This window comes from Mesoplodon densirostris, chromosome 15, assembly GCF_025265405.1.
Source record: "Mesoplodon densirostris isolate mMesDen1 chromosome 15, mMesDen1 primary haplotype, whole genome shotgun sequence".
NCBI classification, from domain to species: Eukaryota; Metazoa; Chordata; class Mammalia; order Artiodactyla; family Ziphiidae; genus Mesoplodon; species Mesoplodon densirostris.
This window is the reverse complement of record NC_082675.1, coordinates 34,107,882-34,129,711: the sequence shown is the minus strand read 5'-3', so window position 1 is coordinate 34,129,711 and position 21,830 is coordinate 34,107,882. Positions and strand designations below refer to the sequence as shown.

The 21,830-nt window shown below is 44.1% G+C and overlaps 2 protein-coding genes across 2 annotated transcripts in view; one reads left to right on the top strand and one right to left on the bottom strand.

Annotated features, from left to right (window-relative positions):
• Positions 1-12,987, bottom strand: part of AKAIN1 (A-kinase anchor inhibitor 1) — an 81,017-nt gene extending 68,030 nt beyond the window's left edge. The window contains exon 1 of the mRNA XM_060119422.1: positions 12,576-12,987. Within this exon, the coding sequence (XP_059975405.1) occupies positions 12,576-12,984 (409 nt within the window). The 5' untranslated portion in view covers positions 12,985-12,987. The remainder of the gene's footprint in view (positions 1-12,575) is intronic.
• LOC132503063 (protein LDOC1-like) lies at positions 12,657-14,551 on the top strand. The gene has a single exon (XM_060119424.1). It carries the CDS (start codon positions 12,965-12,967, stop codon positions 13,361-13,363), a length of 399 nt encoding a protein of 132 aa, XP_059975407.1. The 5' UTR covers positions 12,657-12,964; the 3' UTR covers positions 13,364-14,551.
• Positions 14,552-21,830: the final 7,279 nt, after the last annotated feature.

The window sequence follows — 21,830 nt, the reverse complement described above, 5'->3', positions numbered from 1 at the left end:
CATCTATGGTCAACTAATCTATGACAAAGGAGGCAAGGATATACAATGGAGAAAAGACAGTCTCTTCAATAAGTAGTGCTGGGAAAACTGGACAGCTACACGTAAAAGAATGAAATTAGGGGCTTCCCTGGTGGCTCAGTGGTTGAGAGTCCGCCTGCCAATGCAGGGGACACAGGTTCCTGCCCCAGTCCAGGAAGATCCCACATGCCGCAGAGTGGCTGGGCCTGTGAGCCATGGCCGCTGAGCCTGCGCATCCGGAGCTTGTGCTCCGCAACGGGAGAGGCCACAACAGTGAGAGGCCCACATACCACAAAAAAAAAAAAAAAGAATGAAATTAGAACACTACCTAACACCATACACAAAAAGAAACTCAAAATAGATTAGAGATCTAAATGTAAGACCGGACACTATAAAACTCTTAGAGGAAAACACAGGAAGAACACTCTTTGACATAAATCACAGAAAGATCTTTTTTGATCCACCTCTTAGAGTAATGGAAATAAAAACAAAAATAAAGAAATGGGACCTAATGAAACTTCAAAGCTTTGAAAAGCAAAAGAAACTACAGACAAGACGAAATGACAACCCTCAGAATGGGAAAAAATATTTGCAAACAAATCAACGGACAAAGGATTAATCTCCAAAATATATAAACAGCTCATGCAGCTCAATATTAAAAAAACAACCCAATCAAAAGATGGTCAGAAGACCTAAACAGACATTTCTCCAAAGAGGACATACAGATGGCCAAGAAGCACATGAAAAGATGCTCAACATCACTAATTATTAGAGAAATGCAAATCAAAGCTACAATGAGGGGCTTCCCTGGTGGCGCAGTGGTTGAGAGTCCGCCTGCTGATGCAGGGGACATGGGTTCGTGCCCCGGTCCGGGAGGATCCCACATGCCACGGAGCAGCTGGGCCCGTGAGCCATGGCCGCTGAGCATAGCATCTGGAGCCTGTGCTCTGCAACGGGAGAGGCCACAACAGTGAGAGGCCTGCGTACCGCCAAAAAAAAAAAAAAAAAAAAAAAAACTACAATGAGGTATCACCTCACACCAGTTAGAATGGACATCATCAGAAAATCTACAAACAACAAACGCTGGAGAGGGTGTGGAGAAAAGGGAACCCTCTTGCACTGTTGGTGGGAATGTAAATTGATACAGCCACTATGGAGAACAGTATGGAGGTTCCTTAGAAAACTAAAAATAGAAGTACCATATGACCCAGCAATCCCACTACTGGGCTTATAGCCAGAGAAAACCATAATTCCAAAACCTACATGCACCCCAATGTTCATTGCTGCTCTATTTACAATAGCCAGGTATGGAAGCAACCTAAATGCCCACTGACAGACGAATGAATAAAGAAGATGTGGTACATATATACAATGGAATATTACTCAGCCATAAAAATGAACAAAATTGGGTCATTTGTAGAGACATGGATGAATCTAGAGACTGTCATACAGAGTGAAGTAAGTCAGAAAGAGAAAAACAAATATCGTATATTAACGCATATATGTGGAACCTAGAAAAATGGTACAAATGAATTGGTTTGCAGGGCAGAAATAGAGACACAGATGTAGAGAACAAACGTATGGACACCAAGTGGGGAAAGTTGGGGGTGAGGGTTGTGGTGTGCTGAATTGGGTGATTGGGATTGACATGTGTACACTGATGTGTATAAAATTGATGACTAATAAGAACCTACTGTATAAAAAAATAAAATAAAATTCAAAAAAAGAAAAAAAGACTTAGGATATGTAACGTCCAAATACAGTGCAGCGTCTTTGACTGGATCCTGGGACAACTGAGGAAATGTGAATATGATCTGGATATTAGATAATATAAGGTATTGTTGTCAATTTTGTTAAGTGTGATAAAGTTATTGTGGTTATGTAAACAGAAAAGGACATTTTTAGAGATGCACATTAAAATACTTAGGGGAGAAATGTCTGCAATTAAAATATTCTTACAAAAAAACAGATGAAGCAATTAGAGTCGAATGTTAATAAATGTTAACTATTAATCCAAAACAAACAAACAAAAAAAAAACCCAATGCAGCCAAAAATTTTTTTTAAATAAATAAATTTATTTTAAAAAAGAAACAAAAAACTGCCCTGCCATGCAATTGCTTGTGCTTACATTTACACTTTCCACCTTCATAAACCTTGGAAAGGATAGTGTCCATTCCCATAAATCCTGCTCTTTTGCTCCCTCTCTCCCTCATCCTTACTTCTCCCCTGACAAGGAGCAACTTACTTGAGTGGTAAGTGGAGGAGAGAACCTGATACTTGATGACTCCACTCCTTCCTCTCTCTGCCTTTATTTAGGGAGCTGGCTGCCCACACAAAGCCTGTGTCCTCCTCTGTCCCCTGTGCGATCACGTCCTCAAGGACAATGTGGCCAAGTCTGCAATTTCTGTGCTCCTGTGACTCTGGTGGGTCCGCGAACCTCATTTTGGAATTCAGTATCACAAAGCCCCTTTGTCTAAGCTGCTCTAAGCCACATTCTCCAGTATCAGATGGTAAAGCTGATTTATTACTGGTAAAGTAATAAAAACTGTGTTTTAATCTACACCTGCCTGACTCCTTTGCCTCATCTGCTAAAAATGGGTTCACAGCTCCACCCAGCAAGAAGGGTCAAGTTCATCAGGCCCCCTCGAAAGCCAGTATCTTGGAGCACAAATTCAGGCTCAGATATTCTGTAAGAACTCTTCCAATTCCAAAACAAAGTCTAGGACTTACACTCCTGCCTGTCTGCTGGAGGCAACCGATATGAAGACAGAACATTATAGACTCACAGATTCTAGAAGTGGAAGGAAAATAAGATCGTCTGTTGACAGTTTTTCCATGAGCAACCTGAAACCCAGAGAAGGAAGCTAACATGGTTCTGGCAGGACCAGCACTGGGACTCAGGCGTCATGACTCCCACCCAGTCTGGTGAGAACTTTATCTGAGGAAAACCTCAGTTTTACTCAGCCTCACTCATTCCTGAAGGAGAAACAGAACAAACAGACTGTCTGCCAGAGCGTGTTTCTCCAAATGATCCCTACCTTTTCCCACGCATATATGTTGACTCATGACATCACAGAAAAAGAAGTGGATATTTGGCCGTTGAAGGCAACATCACTCTTAAATACTTTTCTCTTGGTGATCTTTGCTCCATCAGAGAAAAAGCCTATTATTTCCTGTAATCACCTAGTTAACTGAAGACATGTCAGCCAATGATTCATGATCACCAACCTCAAAAGAGCCCTTAACATTGTTTCCTCTGTCGGTGACTCTGTCACTCTTGTAACTGCTCTAAGCCCCAGACAGGCATCTCCCGCACTCACAGGTGGTCCTTCCTCCTTCTTGGGCACACCGAAGACCCCAGACAGCAATGCCCTCTCCTCCCACATCCACCTGGCCAAACCCAGCTGTATGTGTCCCCAGCCCCTCCTTCTTCCCTCCAGTTACAGCACACATGTACCCCTCAACCCACCTGCGGCCACTCTTCCCATGATGCTCAGATCCCACGCCCCTCCCACCTTCCCAGGTAAAATGCCACCATCAGTTCTCTCTCCCCTCTCCTGTTTGCTCTGCTGGTGCCCCTCATCTGGATCCTGCCCGTCGACATTTCAGCTCAAACCTCTTCGAAACAGAAACAGAAAACACGCTCTCTCAGTGCCACACCCACTTCCACTGTGACCACATTCAGGGCCAGGTCAGATCATTCAGGGGACTAAGTACTGAGGTACTCCTTCCCACATGTAAAGCAAGCAGTAAAACAACGCCCAGAAAGCCCGATAGAACTATGAGTTTTTGGTAACGACTCCTTTAGTTCACTGTTTCCAATTGTCAAGTACTAAATTCTTTCCACATTTGTTCTGTTTTGCTGCTCCTACTCTGCTACGAGCTTTGCCTTAAGCACATACTCAATCTGCTCAATGGGTAATCCAGAATTTGCCCATTCTCTCTTATGTTCACAACCAAAGGAACGGGATTTTCTATAACTTGCCGTCCTCCTCATTTCTCCTCCCACCATTACATCAATCTGGTTTCTGCCCTAATCACTCCACCAAAAGGCCTATTACTGAGCATCTAAGGCCTATCACTGACTTCTAGGCATCTAATGGGTGTCACTCCGTCCTCTTATTCCACCTCTCAGTAGACTTCGACTCTACTGACCTCTCGTTTTCCTTTTTGAACTACTCTTTTTTCTTAGCTTTTGTGCGTCTGGCTTTTCTCCTCGTCTGACTGCTCCCTCTCGATCTCATCGTCAGACTCCTCCCTCCTCTATGAGCCTTTAAAAGTTAGAGAACCTAAGGGCTCTTTCTAGATCCTCTTCTGGTTTTACTTTATAGGCTTTCTCCAGGCAATGCCATCCAGTCCTACGGTTTCAGCTACCATGAATTTTTAGGAGAACTCTACAATTTATCATTCAAACCAGAGCATTTTTTCAGAGTAAAGGAGGGGTGCTATTAGCAATTATGCCCAGACTGTTCAGGGCCAACTTGAATACATGGTCACCCTATCTCTATGCCAATGAACGCCAAATGTGCTTCCCCAGTGAAAACCTCTCCTCTGAGCTCCAGACTCAAAGACCGAGTTGCCCACTCACTATATGCACTTGGATTCATTAATCCACGCTTTTAACAAATACTGAGAATCTACTATAGGTCGAGCACTGTTCCAGGAACTGATGATACAACAGTGAACAAAGCAGACAGAGCTCCTGTCCTCATCGCGCTTCAGTTCTCTTTGGGGAGAGAGGAACAAAAGCACAAACATATAAAAACAGATTGTTTTCACCCTGATGAATGCTATGGAGAAAAATTAAGTGGGAGAAGGGGACAGGGAGTGTTGGGAAGAAGATGGAAAACATGCTATTTAGTGTGATCAGATAAGGCCTCGCTGAGGTGATGTTTGAGAAAAAGCCTGAAAAGGGTAAAGAAGCAATGAAAGTGGACATCTGAGCAGAGGGAACAAAAGGTGCAAAATCCTGTAACTGGCCATGTGCACGGCACCCTCGAGAAACAGTGATAACACCACGTGGGTCAGGCTGAGAGAACAAGGGGAAAAGCAGGGAGACAGATCAGAATGCTAACAGGAAGCCTATAGTGCATGGGGCCTTGGAGGCAACTGTAAGGACTTCGGCTCTTACTCTGAAGAAATGTGAAGCCACTGGAGGGTTCTGAGCAGAGGAATGCCATGATCTGACTTGTGTTTTTAAAATGCTGCTCTGGGGGCCTCCCTGGTGGCGCAGTGGTTGAGAGTCCGCCTGCCGATGCAGGGGATACGGGTTCGTGCCCCGGTCCGGGAGGATCCCATATGCCGCGGAGCGGCTGGGCCCGTGAGCCATGGCCGCTGAGCCTGCGCATCCGGAGCCTGTGCTCCACAACGGGAGAGGTCACAGCAGTGAGAGGCCCGCGTACTGCAAAAAAAAAAAAAAAAAAATGCTGCTCTGGGCGTGGGGCTGGGAGAAGAAGTAGGGGGCCCAGTTAGGAGGCCAGCACGGTAATCCAACAGGACAGTTTTGGCGGCTCTGACCAAGTATTAGCTGTGAATCTGGTAAAAGGTGATCAGATTCCATACACATTTTGAAGATGGAGCCAAGAGAATTTGCTGATGGTTGGATATCGTGTTTGAGGAGAAAAACGGAAGTCAAGGATAACCCCCGGGTTTTTGGCCAGGGGGACTAGAAAGACGACGTTTCCGTTTTCTCAGATGGAGAAAACTTCAGAAGGAGCAGGTCCAGGAGGAGCAGAAACTCCCTTGGGAACATGTTAAATGTGAGACATGCATTAGACATCCAAGAGGGGCTCTTAAGTAACCAGCTGGATATACAAGTCTAGAGCTCAGGGAGAGGTCTAAGCTGGAGATAAAAACTAGGGAGTTTGCAGATCTATACACGGTACTTAAATCCACACACCTGGACAAGATCACTAGAGAAGTGGAGGTAGAGAAGAGGTCCAAAAAATGAGATCCGGGCACACAGGGAGGTGGGGAAGAACAAGGAAAGGAGACTGGGAGGGGCATCCAGAGGGCGGGAGTAAAACCAGGAGAATGTGACACTTGAAAACCAAGAGAAGACAGTTTCAAGGTGGAAAGAGTGATTTGCTACCAAATTGATCTCTGGCATTGATATTAAATGCTACCAACAGGTCCACTAAAATGAGGGTTGAAACTGACATGGAGGTCACAGTGACCTTGATACATTCAGGATGAGTAAAGTACCAAGTATGAAAGTCTGATTAAAGTGGATGGAGAATTAGAGGAGATAATACAGAGACAGTGAATACAAACAACTCGTTTGAGGAGTTTCCCTGCTAAGAGGAGGAAAGAAAATGGACATTAGCCAGAGAGAAAAGTGAGGTCAAGAGAAGATTTTGGTGGAAGAGAAGAGTGATGACGCAGGGGAGAAAGGAGAGAATTTCTGAGTGTTGCCCTTGCCCTTGGGTGGTCCCATCCTAGGAGGAAATGGGATCACAAGTGAAGAGGTTAGCCTTTGCTAGGGTAAGCTTAGTTCCTCTGTAATGAGAGAAGAAAAGGCACAAGAAATGATTACAGACACCTACAGGCGGGTAGATGTGATGGCGAGAGTTCATGGACATTCTCTTCTGATTACTTCTGTTTCTCAGTGCGGCGGGATGCAAGCTCGTCCACTTAGAGTGAGAATTGGAGAAGAAAGATTTGAGGTGTGGTAGGTATGAATCAATCACCAAGGAGAGTTGAAGAGTGAGTACTAGTGAAAGCCAGTATGATTTTCAGGCAGCATGATGGGTATGTTTGATATTAATGCTCATATAAATTGAGCCCATTCAGCATGGCTTTGTGTTTTTCTCCAGAATGAGGGCAGGTAAGGAGCAAGTAGAGAACTGAATTTAAGTAGGATTGTGTTTTCTCCAAGAAGAGAGAATGAAGCAAGAGAAGGTCAAGGGAGTCGAGCATGTATGCAAAGAGGTGATGAAAATGATACTACGGAAGGAACAGAAATTGAATAAAGTGGTCAATGAGATGAGAAAAGAGTGAGAAGCCAAGAAACCATGAGAGATCAATAGATTATAGGTACTGGTGGGAAAAGCAACATTGGAGTAGGGGTACTAAAGAGAGTGAGATGGAAACCTAAGAACTGGTGGTAATAGGGTGGTTGGAATTGACATTAAGGAGGGTTACAGTTATTAGTAATGGCAGGCTCAACATGTCCAAGATAAACCTATGATCCTCTTCCAGCATTTCCTATCTTAGTAAATGAAGTCAACAAGCTTTTCCTTTGCTACATGCAATGCATAACTACATCTTGTCCATTTGACCCCTTATAGAATGCCCAAAGCTGTCTGCTTCTCTCTTTTCACCTGCTACTCTGCAAATCCAAGCTACCATCATCCCTTGCTTGGACAATTGTAATAGCCTGTTGGTTGGTCTCCTCACATCTGCTCTGACCCCAACTATAGCCAGAGTAATCTCTTCAAAACAAATAATCATGTGCCCTATTAATTAAAACTTCAATGGCTTTCTATTGTTCTTAGGGTGAAGACCAAGATTTGTAATGTAGCCCACTGGGCACCTGCACTGTCTAGTCACCGCCTCCTTCTCCAGCCCTATCTTGTACTGTTTTCCCTTTCACTCTGTGCTCTAGATATGCTGGGATTTTTGTCTTCAAATATACCATACTTCCTCTGACACCAGAGACTTTGCCGACTGCCTTTGTGAAAATCCCCATCTCCTCCCTAGTTAATGCCTTCATGTCCTTCAGATTTCAACTTAAGTGCCCTTTCTTCAAGGCCCACTTCTCTGACTACACAGTATCAACTGGGGTGCCCTGTCATAATTTTTCTTTTACTATGCTGCCCCAGTTTTCTTTAATCATGGATCACGAGCTCCAGAATAGCAGCAACTGTATCTGTTTTTATTCACTGTTGTGTCCTAGTGCCTAGGACAATCTGACACATAATTCTGTCCTTTAAAGGACCACGTTAACTTGTTAAACTGATAGTCATATAAGCCATATTATTGCCTCTGCTATTAATATCTTGAATTCAGTGAATTCCTTAATGCTTTGCTTCCCACACGGAAAGCTCTGAAAATTCAATAAAACCATCCCTCCCACCAAAAATGCCAAAATTCATTTAAATGTTGTATAAAGCTTTGAAACCAACAAATGGTCTCTGATAAGTACTCTGACATTTATAATCGCTTTGGTAAAGACATTGTCTTACTTGTATCATCAACTTTCTAATTTTTGATCACTTCTAAAATGCTTTCACATGCATTACTCCATTGATTCCCCTAACAAATCTATAAAGGTTGGTGAATATAGCTGGGGTTCCAGACACGCTGACAAATGGCCAAAAGAGACTGTTTACCTTAGTATGGGGCCCACGTCCAAAGAAAGCCCGTTCATTCCAGGAGGCAGTAGGACTACCTCCTAAGGATATCTGCAGGAAAATTATACCCATTTACAATGCTATTTCAATTCCACAGGTTATCCACTCATCAAGCCCCTGTAGTGTATGTCTCACAGGTCTTTTTAGTGTGACATCAGGGGCATCTCACTTCCTGACTCACAGTTTGAGTCACTGTAAATGATTCCCCCAAAGAGAGCAAACAAATGTTAAAGATACATGCTGGACAACAAAAACAACCATTTATTAGACACTCACACTGTCCTTTGTTATAACTGCTTTCAGCAGTTTGAAATATATTCTGATTAACCCCACACAGATAGGGACATGGTTCTGCATTTACTTGCCTAAAGGAAGTAACTATTTTGAAATATTCCTGATTTAATTTCTTTTTTACAAGAATTGTGAGTCAAATAAAAAACAACATTCAGATGAGTTCTCTCACAAACGCTCACTTTTGTTTAGGCCACTTCTTCAAATGTCTTCAAGTTTTATTCTAAAATGATTAAATTTCTACATAGCTGATTTTATGTGTCAACCTGGCAAGATTATGGTGACTAACTGTTTGGTCAAACATCTGTTTTTCAAGTTGCTGTGAAGGTATTTTTTGGATGTGATTGACATTTAGAATCATTGACTTTACAGTGAGCAGAGGGCTTCCCTGGTGGCACACTGGTGCCTGCCAGTGCAGGGGACACGGGTTCAAGCCCTGGTCCAGGAAGATCCCACATGCTGCAGAGCAACTAAGCCCGTGCGCCACAACTACTGAGCCTGTGCTCTAGAGCCCATGAGCCACAACTACCGAACCCGTGTGCCACAGCTACTGAAGCCTGCGTGCCTAGAGCCCGTGCTATGCAACAAAAGAAGCCACCACAATGAGAAACCTGCGCACCAAAACAAAGAGTAGCCCCTGCTCGCCACAACTAGAGAAAGTCCGCACGCAGCAATGAAAACCCAACACAGCCAAAAATTTAAAAATAAAATAAAAAATTTAAAATACTCTTAAAAAAAAAAGTAAAATAAAGTGAGATTACCTTCCATGACACAGGTGGGCCTCATTCAATCAGTTGAAGGCCTTATGAGCAAACGCTGAAGTTTCCCAAAAAAAGAGTTCTGTCTCCAGACGACAACACAGAAATTCTGCCTGCACTTTTATCTCAGACTCAGAACTGCAACATCAACTCTTCCCTGAATCTCCAGCCTGCCAGGTTGCCCTACAGGTTTTGGACTTGCGAGTCCCACAGTAGCAAAAGTCACCCCCCGCCCCAAATTTAATAAATTTAATAAATTTAACATCCTCCACTACAACCCTGTCCAAAGCAGGTGTGTACCATCATTCAATGTATTTTCTCTTAAGCCTTTTAAAACATCTTGAGAATGCACAGAACCACACACATACAAAAAATTCATGGTCCTGGTTCTTATTTGTCATAGAATTTTTTTTTTGGTAGTATAAACTTGAAAGATTATTTTCTATAGAATGTATCCATGAATATACCCTTGATTAAAGAAGAATTAGAAATGACTAAAAGAAGAATGTATTAGTCAGGGTTCTTCAGAGAAACAGAACCACCCTTATGACCTCATTTAACCTTAATTGCCTCCCTGAAATGCCTTATTTTCAAATACAGTCACATTGAAGATAAGGGCTTCAACATATGAATTTTGAGGGGACCCAGTTTGGTCCATACACACTTTAAGAAACTAGAAAAAGAAGAGCAAATTAAACCCAAAGCTAGCAGAAGGGAGGAAATAATAAGGATTAGAAAAAGAGATAAGTGAAATAGAGAATCAATGAAACCAAATGTCTGTTCTTAGAAAAAAATCAACAAAATGGACAAACTTTAACTAGACTGAGAAAGAAAAAAGAAGATGCAAATAACTAAAATCAGAAATGAAAATGGGGACATTACAACCAACTTTACACAAATAAGAAAATAAAAGAATGCTATGAATAATTGTTCACCAATAAATTAAATGAAATTGAAAAATGTCCTAGAAACACACAAGTTACCGAAACTGACTCAAGAAGGAACAGAAGAACTGCACAGACCTATAACAAGTAAAGAGATTAAATCAGTGATTAAAAAACAACAAAAAACTAGAACTCCCAACACAGAAAAGCTCTGAACCAGATGACCTATCATATATCTGGCAACATGGTTTTTTAAAAAATGTATACTGTAACGTATGATATGTGCATAAGAATGTATGCGGTATTATTAGTTAGTGGAAAGCACATCCTCAGTGTTTTGAGCTGATTGCCCAGTCTTGTATTTGGGTTCATAAATTTTGTATTTCTTATATTGAGGACAAACTAAGAGTTCATTTTGGCTCTGAAACTTTTAATGACATTTTGATACTCTCTGTAGCTCCAGAGAAATTCCATAAGTTATACTGACTCAGTAAATGGCTTTCTTTTAGATGAACTGAATAAGATGACATGTTATCTTTTTCCTTGGCAAAATAATAGTAATTATTATTTGCTCTCTTTGGGGGAATCATTTACAGTGACTCAAACTGTGAGTCAGGAAGTGAGATGTCCCTGATGTCACACTAAAAAGACTTGTGAGACATATACTACAGGGGCTTGATGAATGGATAACCTGTGGAATTGAAATAGCATTTTAAATGGGTATAATTTTCTTGCAGATAATAATAATAATTTCTAGCTAAAAAGGAAGAGAAGAACACTACATGTTTTCAGATTAAGCCTGAGATCTGAAATGCAGTCTCAGTTAAGCTAGGCATTCATCCTCTGTGCTTTCCAAAATTCCCTTTAGATAACTAATGTGTTAAAAATGGAAGCATTTCTTTTATATTTCCTGTTTTCTTTCATTTTTAATAAATTTTATTGTTTTTACTGTAAAATCAATAGTCACTTCAAAAATGCAGACATATAAAATAAAAATTTTACCACCCAAAGGTAACCACTTTTTTGTTATTTGACTATCTTCTTTCTTGAGGTACATATATTTTAAATAACTGATCTCAAGTACTTTCGTACTTTGTTTTTGAAAGTGTTTTAGCACAATTTATGACCTGCAGCTTTATTAGGAAAAATTATTAATACAAACTAGTCTCCAACAGTAAAATACCAAATAAAAGTACATCGATCAAAAGCCAGAATCAAAACCTACCATCTCCATGTAAATGACAAACGGAGGATTCTGGCAAAAAGTATCACTTCTCATTTCTAAAAAGTCAAAAATTATATTCTTAAACGTAAATGTAACTACTCATCAAGATATGTTATTTGGGTTTCTTAGTCACTGAACCACACAGCAATACCCCCTCCTGAAATTTCCTCCCCACAGTTTCACCTCGGGTGGTCCTGGCATGGGAGGGTCCTCGGGGTCAATCTTTGAACGCCTCAAATATGGAAACAATGGGACATAGCTGAAGTCCCAGAGCCTGAGAGTGGTTCTTGGTAGACAACGTGCTTAACGACTCGCTGGTTGCAGACACACACACACACACACCCAAAGGTTGAAGTTTTCTTTACCTAGCACATCACACTGATGGAGAAAATAGGAGACTGGTTAGATAGGAAGGAGGTCAGAGCAGAGCCTAATTACAGTAGAGAAGCAGAGCTCACAGCCAGCGCCAGTAAACGGTGGCTGAATTGGACCAGATGGAATCTGTTCCTCTCATTCATATAAATACAGATGGGGTTCATCTCAACAGGGCCCCTTCCAATCTACAGACCCTGCCGCCAGCTTAAGTTTAAGTTCATCCTCAATCACCTGGCACTCAGGAAGCCTTCACCAACGTACCACCGACTTTGTAGCCAGAATAAATTTGTATACTCTCTGAGCTGCTTGTGTCCTCAGGAAAACAAAAACAAACAAACAAACCAGAAACCCAGCATGGGCTTCACAGAGTCGGGAGGCTTAGATGAGATAGGATGAGGCGTCTGGCACCTGGGAGGCACTCCGGATAGGAGAGATGCTCCTTGTTCCGTCAAGTTGGAAGCCCCAAGGGATGGTCTACTCTACAGGCACAGAGGGCTTCATTAAAACTGCCTCCTCGTGCCTGTGAAGCCTTGAGCGTAACATGCGAACAGCCAGGAATATGGAACTTCAAAAAACTCTACGATTGCTTCGCAGCTCGGGAGGAGCGGGCGAAGCCGCAGCTGCCCAGTGACGCGCGATCCCTGAGCACACAGCACCCCCTTTAAGCACCTGCGCGCCGGCCGCTGACGGAGCCTACCGGAACTCGCAGACGGCGCCTACAGGAAGTCGCGGCGGAGCCCACCGGAAGTCGCGGACGGAGCCTAACGGAAGTTTCTGAGCACAGCCACGGCGTCAGATTCCTCCGCCGAGCGCGGCGCTGCGTCCCTCGGCTCGGCCCCCAGTCTACTCCAAATTTCCTCTCTGGCCGCCGCCCGTCTGCTTCAGGCCTCCCGGATGCTGGTTTTCCGGCCAGTAGTCCCGGAGACGCTGCCTGCCGGCGCTCGGGGATAAGCCCGGCCTGGACTGTGGAGGCCGGACGCGCCGCCGCCGCGACCCCCGGGAACCGCCCCCGAGCGACACGCACTTCCGGCGGCGCGGACGGAACCCGGCGGGCGGTGATGGACGCGCTGGCGGTCATGATGCAGGACCTCCTGACTCAGAACCGTGCGCTGCGCAGGGAGAACAAAGAGCTCATGGACCAGGTGCGGCGGCTCCTGTGCGAGAAAGCCAACCTGCTGGCCCAGGTGCGCCCGCCCGCCTGCCCAGTGGCTTTTCCCGAGACGTTCAAAGGTGACTCCGCCCGGCTTCCCGAGTTTTTGATTCAAGCGGCCTCTTACATGAGGTTCTTTGAGGCCAGGTTCTCGAACGACACCCTCAAGGTGGCGTTTTTAATCAGCCGCCTCAGTGGGCCGGCCGAGGAGTGGGTTGTCCCCTACATCGAGAGGGAGAGCCCCATCCTGTCGCATTACGAGGGCTTCGTGGACGCGCTGAAGCGGGCCTTTGGCAGGAACGGGTAGGAAACGGCAGGGCTGCGAGCCCCACGGACCGGGTCGTGCTTGGCCGTGACTCACAAAGAGTTCTCCAGTCCCCACCTGCTGGGCCCGACCCTTGCGAGGAAGCCCCGCTACCTTTGCACTCGGCCCAGCAACGCGGCCACTGGCGGGGGACCTGTTAGCAATTGAACGGACCACCCCGAATCGCGCCCCTGCCACCTGCCGTCTCTGAAAACTGCTGCTGCCCGCCTTGGACGATCTGTGCCAGCCTGGGAAGTGCCTGAGCTTGTGTCACACGCCCGGGGACACCGATTTGGAGACCTCAGGTCCGGAGACAGCTGCCAGGGTTCGCGTGGCTGGCAGATAAATATTGACACTCCTGCCCCAGGAACTTTTTTTTCCCACATACTTCGTTTCTGTTCTGAAACCACAACAGGCTCAGAGACTGTGCCTTTTATCAGAAAAGTCCAGGCGCTGAACAATACATGGAAAACATATTTACTTTTAAAATGTAAATATGTATCTTACAGCACCATATGTTGGGGACTGTACTTGGGGTTACCAGAGAAACAGATGAATAAGACCAAATGTATATCTCCACAGGAACACAACTGTGAGAAAAAATTCTAAGTGCATATTCTGATGTCTGGTAAAATAATGCTTTCATGTGCAGAGAATGGCATATTTGCTTCTTTTATGGCCTTTTCACATTACAGTTTTAAAATACATGTTAAAAACGTGCAGCTTACAAAGGAGGCAGAAAACCCAACTTGAGCAATTTCTTTGTTTGCTCCTGAATCTGGCAAAGATGGTGTTTTTAAAGATGGGTGCAGGGCTTCCCTGGTGGCGCAGTGGTTGAGAGACCACCTGCCGATGCAGGGAACACGGGTTCGTGCCCCGGCCCGGGAGGATCCCACATGCCGCGGAGTGGCTGGGCCCGTGAGCCATGGCCGCTGAGCCTGCGCGTCCGGAGCCTGTGCTCCGCAACGGGGGAGGCCACAACAGTGAGAGGCCCGCGTACCGCAAAATAAATAAAGATGGGTGCAACTTGTAGCAAAAAGAAGGGGGGGCAGGGAATGGTGCATTCTTCGAGCTGTATCCACTCACCTTTATTCCCCTGTATTAAATGACTTGGCTGCTTCCTTTTTTGTAAATTACAGTTTTGGCCTCAGTTTTTCTTTTGTAATTAAAGGCATTACTTGATCATTAAAATTTGGTTGAGAATTCTGTGATTCTCTTAGGGCCAAAAAAGGGGAAGAAAAAGGAAGGTCTGAGCCTTCATGTCAAACAAAGTAGTTTTTAAAATCCTCTCAGGACCAAAATCTATAGTTGCCTTTCTTTACATGTCCATAGGTTTTGTCATTCTGGTGGTCAATATAGTCTCACTGAAATAGCTTGAATTCTAGTCACATCTTCATACTAAGAAAAACTCATCACTGCCCCCTTGATGGACAGTTCACATACCTAAGGACTGAACTGAAAACCTCTAATTATATTTTTGCACGATTTGATTAAAAGACAGGTTATAGCAATCTAAAATATGACACAAATGAACATATCCATGAAACAGACTCAGACATAACAGATTTGTGGTTGCAAAGGGGGAGGGGGGTCGGGGAGGAAAGGATTGGGAGTTTGGGATTAGATGCAAACTAGTATATACAGAATGGATAAACAACAAGGTCTTACTGTAGAGCACAGGGAACTATATTCAATATCCTGTGATACACCATAATGGAAAATAGTATGAAAAAGTAGTATATCTGAGTCACTTTGCTGTACAGCAGAAATTGACAACGTAAATCAACTACTTCAATAAAATGAATTTTTAAAAATTTATTTTCTTGCCATAAAAACTCAGACACAGGGCTTCCCTGGTGGCGCAGTGGTTGAGAGTCCGCCTGCCGATGCAGGGGACATGGGTTCGTGCCCCGGTCCGGGAGATCCCACATGCCGTGGAGCGGCTGGGCCCGTGAGCCATGGCCGCTGAGCCTGCACGTCCGGAGCCTGTGCTCCGCAACGGGAGAGGCCACAGCAGTGAGAGGCCCGCGTACAGAAGAAAAAAAAAAAAAAACAGACACAAAGGTCCTTCACATACCTATTTCGCCATGCGGGGATGAGCCAAAATACTACTTGACCACTAAACAACACCCCACAACCTTCTGCTCTTCACTCAATTAATGCTCATTTTGTGCACATGTCAATACACTGTTTAATTCTGCAACTATAAATAACTAAATGAACTACAATAAAGTTTTTTTTTAAAGACAGGTTATAGCAATTATTTTATCATTGCCAGTTAGCATTGTAAGAGTTTATAAGAGACTGGGACCCCCAACACGACTTCTTATAAGCCATACTTTCGTGGTACATATGTACTAACAAAATTAATTGATTCTTAGTCCTGTTGGCTGTCAATTTCAGAGCAGTGTTTTTCCCACAGTAAAAAAAACCTGCAGGATATAGCACCCTCCAAAATTTCAGTAAACCTCACAAGAGCACATACTTGATAGGGTACAAAAACTTGCTAATGAAAGATCAGCATCAACATTGAAGAATTCAAATAGAGCATAACTCAGAAGTCAAGATATCTCATACTTAATTTTCTACAGCTTTTTTTCTTTTTAAGGGTATCTTAGATCTCCACCAAAAGGAAAAAACGAGAAAAGAAAGTATACAAGTCTTGCTTACAGTTACACTGAGAGACGGGAGGAGGGAGAGAAGTTCACTTACTGGTCACTGACCTCCATCCACATCATTCCACCTCTGAAATAAGGTCATAACAGATGATGAGTAGTTCATTGTTTTCTTTAGTCTTCTGCTGAATGGTCTCTGGGGAATGTTCCTCATCCGGCCCTTTATCAGGCTTACCTAGAAGGCCAACAGGCCGCTGGGGCCTTTTCTCTGGACCCGAGCGATTTCCTTCTCTGCCAGATTGAGGACCTCTTCTGTGTGGGCCTTTAATGTTTGCTATCTTTGGCCTTCCATTTCACTTCTTAATTTGTAATCCTCAGCATACTTCTTCAGCCATTCTTCATTCATGAGATAGCCTTCAGTCACCTGCTTCTCAAATTCCTTGAAAGGTTCAGAGAAATATGCTTCATGGAATTTGTCTGTAGTAAGTTGACCTTTTTCTTTCTGACTTTCTAGATTTCAGCTCTGGCAAGCTTCTTCTGTTTCTGTACCTTCTCCATCACCTGGGTACACCCCTAAAAATCCGATCGTAATTTTCCCCATCTCCGAGCATTTCGCATGGAGCTCCTCATACTTGCTTTTCAATTTCAGGTTCTCCATCTGCATGGCTTTAACTGCAACCTCCAGGTCCTTCTGGGTAAACTGCAGTACATCCATGAATGGGACCAGTGGGCAGGAAAGGGTCCAGAGCCTGAGGACACAAGGGGGAGAGTCCATCACAGGGATACCCGGAGCTCCTAAGACAGCAAATGCCACCAGCCTCACTTTAGGTGGTCTTCCTCAGGAAGGCTTGGCATCATGAATGTTGTCTATTTCAGTGGCCACAGAAACCAGTTTATTAGGGCTGTCTTTCATAAGTGGGTCAAAGGAGGTATAAAAGACTTTTCTCAAAGCAAACTTTAGATGAGGACATTCCGGGCTTCCCTGGTGGCGCAGTGGTTGAGAGTCCGCCTGCCGATGCAGGGGACACGGGTTCGTGCCCCGGTCTGGGAAGATCCCACATGCCACAGAGCGGCTGGGCCCGTGAGCCATGGCCGCTGAGCCTGCGCATCCAGAGCCTGTGCTCCGCAACGGGAGATGCCACAACAGTGGCGTACCGCGAAAAAAAAAAAAAAAAAAAAAAAAGATGAGGACGTTCCAAACTACTCCAAATTCTCCACATCAGCCCCCATGCCTAGAACTATAGCTGGGGCTCTGGAGTGCTCTTCTTGGAGGTCCATGGTAGGCTCTGGCCCGTGCTGAGAAAGGAGAGCAGGGCTCACTGTCCAGACTGCTTATGTGAACCCATGCCCCCAAAGAATCCACTACCTGCTGCTCTGAATCTCCTCTGAGTGTGTTTCTTATCCTCAAGTGATTCCAATTTGCATCCCAAATTGAGAAGCACTGAGAAAGAATAGATCTTGTCCCGCAGCAGAAAGCCAGGTGAACTTAAGAAGGGGTTCATGCAAAAAAAATTGCACAATTGTCTAGTTCCTCTTGAGTTTGTCTTGTATGGCTTTACCTGATTTGGGCATTTTGTGATTTTCCAGAAAATCAGGCAACTCTCATATATTCAATTAAGGAATGGACTTGAGAGCCAGATGAGCATAATTTTTCATAATGCTTTTGCTTTTATTTCTATTATGCAAGTTGTTACGATCTGACTGTCTACCCTAAACCAAGATTCATCTAATATCTTTATTTCAGACATCTTAATTTCTTGCTAACTAATTGAAGGTAATGTATTAGCAGAGCAGTGACTACCTCTGTAATTCAAACTGCAGATAACTATTAATTCAAGTTCAGTGAAATCCTTCATCTTCCCTAAATCTTTTTCAAGTGGCCTGCTGTCAACAGTTCTCTACAGTGATTCTCAAGCTTTAGGGAGCATGAGCCTTACCTGAGGGATTTGTTAAAAAACACAGATTAGGACTTCCCTGGTGGCGCAGTGGTTGAGAGTCTGCCTGCCGATGAAGGGGACACGGGTTCGTGCCCCAGTCCGGGAAGATCCCACATGCCGCGGAGCGCCTGGGCCCGTGAGCCATGGCCGCTGAGCCTTCGCGTCCGGAGCCTGTGCTCCGCAATGGGAGAGGCCACAACAGTGAGAGGCCCGCGTACTGCAAAAACAAACAAACAAACAAAAACACAGATTGCCCAGCCCTAACTCTAGAGTTTCAGATTGAGTGGGTCTGGGTTGGGACCTGAGAATTTGCATTTCTAACTAAAGTTCCTAGGTGATGCTGGTGCTGTTGGTGTACGGGTAAAATAAATTAGAAATGAGAAAAATATTTCGTTCTCCCTGGCGCAAAGGAAGAGAGCATTTACTTTAGAAAACTTGCCCTTGTGGGCTCTTTCTCTGCCTTTTGAAATGTATGGAGATCTTTTTAAGGGCTAAATAAGCCTCTTTCCCATTTTACAATCCAGGAATTTTTCTTTGAAAGGGGACCCGGAGCCATTGCATAGAACTGGAACCATCAAGAAGATAGCACCTCTTCCTCCCAGTTTCCTGGGAGTATAGGAGCCTAACTTCATCAGGTACCTGTCTCCAAATACAAACCTACCTTCTGTCATAAAGATATGAGAAATTTATTTTTCCCTTATTTGAAGGCAGTTAGTCCTCTTATTTGAGAATCAGTTACCCTTTATCTTGAAAACGTGGAGGTAATTGGTTTCATCTGTCTGGTTATGTAAATGATGCCATTTCTTTTTGTCTTTGCTATCTATCCCCTTAGTGGCTTTTCTGTGATTCACATTACGTTCTGGTTTAATGCTTATTCAAAATAAAACCCTTTTATTTCTCTTCTATCTTGTGAAGAGGTTTTCTAGGTTGACAAGACATTTTGTTTTTAATTATATTTTCCTGACATTGGTCAGGGCTACACTTTGAGAACCACTGCACAACATGAACCTACCTGTAGAAATTTACGTTTCTCTCTAGAACTTTACCTTATTGGTTTCAGCCTGTGGCATTTTAGATCTTTGACTTTTTCAGTTTTGATTCTGTCGTCCTCCTTACTTGATATCATCTACAAAATTGAGAAATTTATGTTTTCCAAACCATTAATAAGTTCAGAAAAGAGGCAGCAAGGGTCCCTGTAACATGCAGTGCTTACATTATTAATCACTGGACAACTCTCTATCATGTTATGTGCTGGTACTGCGGACACAGCTATGAACAAGACAGTCCTGATTCTCCAGGAGCTTACAACTGGGAAGATAAAGAAACAGGCCATTATAATGCAGGACTGCAGCAAGGACGGGACAAGAAGAGTGCGCCTGTGGTAACACGAAGTAGTGCCCGTAAGCCAGCCTTGGGGGGTGTTAAGGACTGAATGTTTGTGTTCCTCCAAAATGCATATGTTAAATCCTAACCCCCAATGTGCTGGTATTGGGAGCTGGAGCTTGTGGGGAGGCAACGAGATCCTGAGGGTGGGGCCTGCATAACCGGCATTAGAGCCCTTACAAGAAAATCCGGGAGAGCTTGCTTCCTCTCTCTGCTCTCTGCCATGTGAAGATACAGGAAGATGGCCATCAGTAAACCAGGATGCAGGCCCTCACCAGGCCCGGGATCTGCCAGCACCTCGATCTTGAACTTCTAATACACTTGGGGACCACGTTGGCCTGCATACATCTCCTCTGGATTTTAAGCAGCTGGGGCCTGAATTGCATTAATCTAATGAGAAAGGAAAGGGTTTTGGTTTAAGGTGGAGGCAACGGAAGTGGAGAGAGGAGGACCGATTTGAGGTATGTTTTGGAGACAGAAATGGCAGGCCCTACAGATAAATGGATGTGGGAAGCATTTCTTCCTCTCCCCCCAGTCAGGAATATTGCAGATTCCATTTCCATTTTTCTACATCCCCTGTTTTGTTCCTCTCCAAGAGAGAAGGAGGGAATAAAGTGGTTGGTCAGAGCTCACTAGTCTTTGGACATCCTTTTCCTTGTGGATGGATCTGGAGACACACCCCCTGTGTGCAGGCAGAACTAGTCCTCTGGTTCCTATTGTCGCTCTGCAGTTTGGCACTATGACAACAGACTCCTGACTACATCCTTTCTTACTCCCTTCCAGCCCATTGTCCACATGGGTCATGGTTACTTTTTTTAATTTCCCCAAGTAGTTCATCTGATTTACCTGAAGAGACTTGGAAGTCTATCATCAGCCTGCAACAACATGGATGTTAGTAAGAAGCATTTCCAGTCAACTTTCTTCTTCACCTTGATGCAAAAATTTTGCCATTTTTATGACATAATATTATCCACACTTCACGTTTTCCTCACTGGCCTCTGTTTTTTTGTTTGTTTGTTTGTTTGTTTTTTGTTTTTTGCGGTACGCGGGCCTCTCACTGTTGTGGCCTCTCCCGTTGCGGAGCACAAGCTCCGGATGCGCAGGCTCAGCAGCCATGGCTCACGGGCCTAGCCGCTCCGCGGCATGTGGGATCCTCCCGGACCGGGGCACAAACCCATGTCCTCTGCATCGGCAGGCAGACTCTCAACCACTGCGCCACCAGGGAAACCCTGGCCTCTGTTTTTGACATTACCCCTTTGTCAGGTGACTGTAAATATCTGCATCAAAAAATAAAGCCACACAGAATCTCTCATTGAAAAATGAGAAAAGAATAGGTTGATAGAGATATTTTCCATTTCTGAAAGGCTTATTAAAAATAAAACCCCCAAAATCCATTACAAGTTATGAAAAATGCATTGACTGACCTTTGAAGCTCAAGCAAGCTCTAAAAGAGCAGGATAATTAAAGAAGACAAGCAAAACGTCCAAGAAAATATATGAAGCTTGAATAATCAGCATGTTTAAAATAAACAATTTATCTTTGAGTTATCAATGATCTTATAATTCATGAATGCTAAGAAAAACATAACAAGGAGTGATTTGTAAAAGGTCATCAAAACCAAGTAAGAACACAACCAGCTCATTGCTTATCTTGCAACTGATTAAAGTTCTAAAAGGGAAGGAAAAGAAGCAAAACAGCGGGGTGGGATGGGTAACAGAAAGGGGTCTGTACTTAGTTGCATAATGTCTCCCCCAAATTTTTGTCCGCGCAAGAAATCAGGATGTGACCTTATACAGAAATAGGATCTTTGCAGATTTAATTAGTTAAGTTAAATTGAGGTCATGTTGGATTAGGATGGGTCCTAAATACAGTAAGACTGGTGTCCTTATAAGGGGAGAGGATGCAGAGAGAGCCATAGACACACGCAGGGAAGAAAGGCATGGAGCAACAGAGGCAGAGATTGAGCAATGCAGGGGTAGGTCAAGGATGCCAAGGATTGCTGGCCACCACCAGAAGCTGGGAGAGACACATGGGAACCTCAGAGGGAGCATGGCCCTACTGAAACCTTGATTGAGGCCCCCAGAACTTCAGGAGAATAGATTTCTTTTCTTTTAGGCCACCCAGTTTGTGGTATTTTGTTATGGCAGCCCTAGTACACTAATACAGAAAAGAAGAAAGAAAGGAAGGGAGGGAGGGAGAGAGAAGGAGACAAGAAGGAGGGAGGGGGAGGGAGGAGTGGAGGGAGGAGGGGAGGGGAGGGGGGAAGGAATGAAGGAAGGAAGGAGGGAAAAAATTAGTACGGATTTCAGAAAGTAAATAATGCCTTAAAGAAAAGAACATGGAGGGACTTCCCTGGTGGTCCAGTGCTTAGGACTCCGTGTTTCCCTGGTCGGGGAACTAAGATCCCACGAGCCACATGGTGCAGCCAAAAAAAACCAAAACAAACAAACAAAAAACATGGAAAGATCATAATTTGTGGGTCTCTCCCCTCCCCTTGCAAAGTCATTAAACTAATCTGACCATCGTGAAGGACTA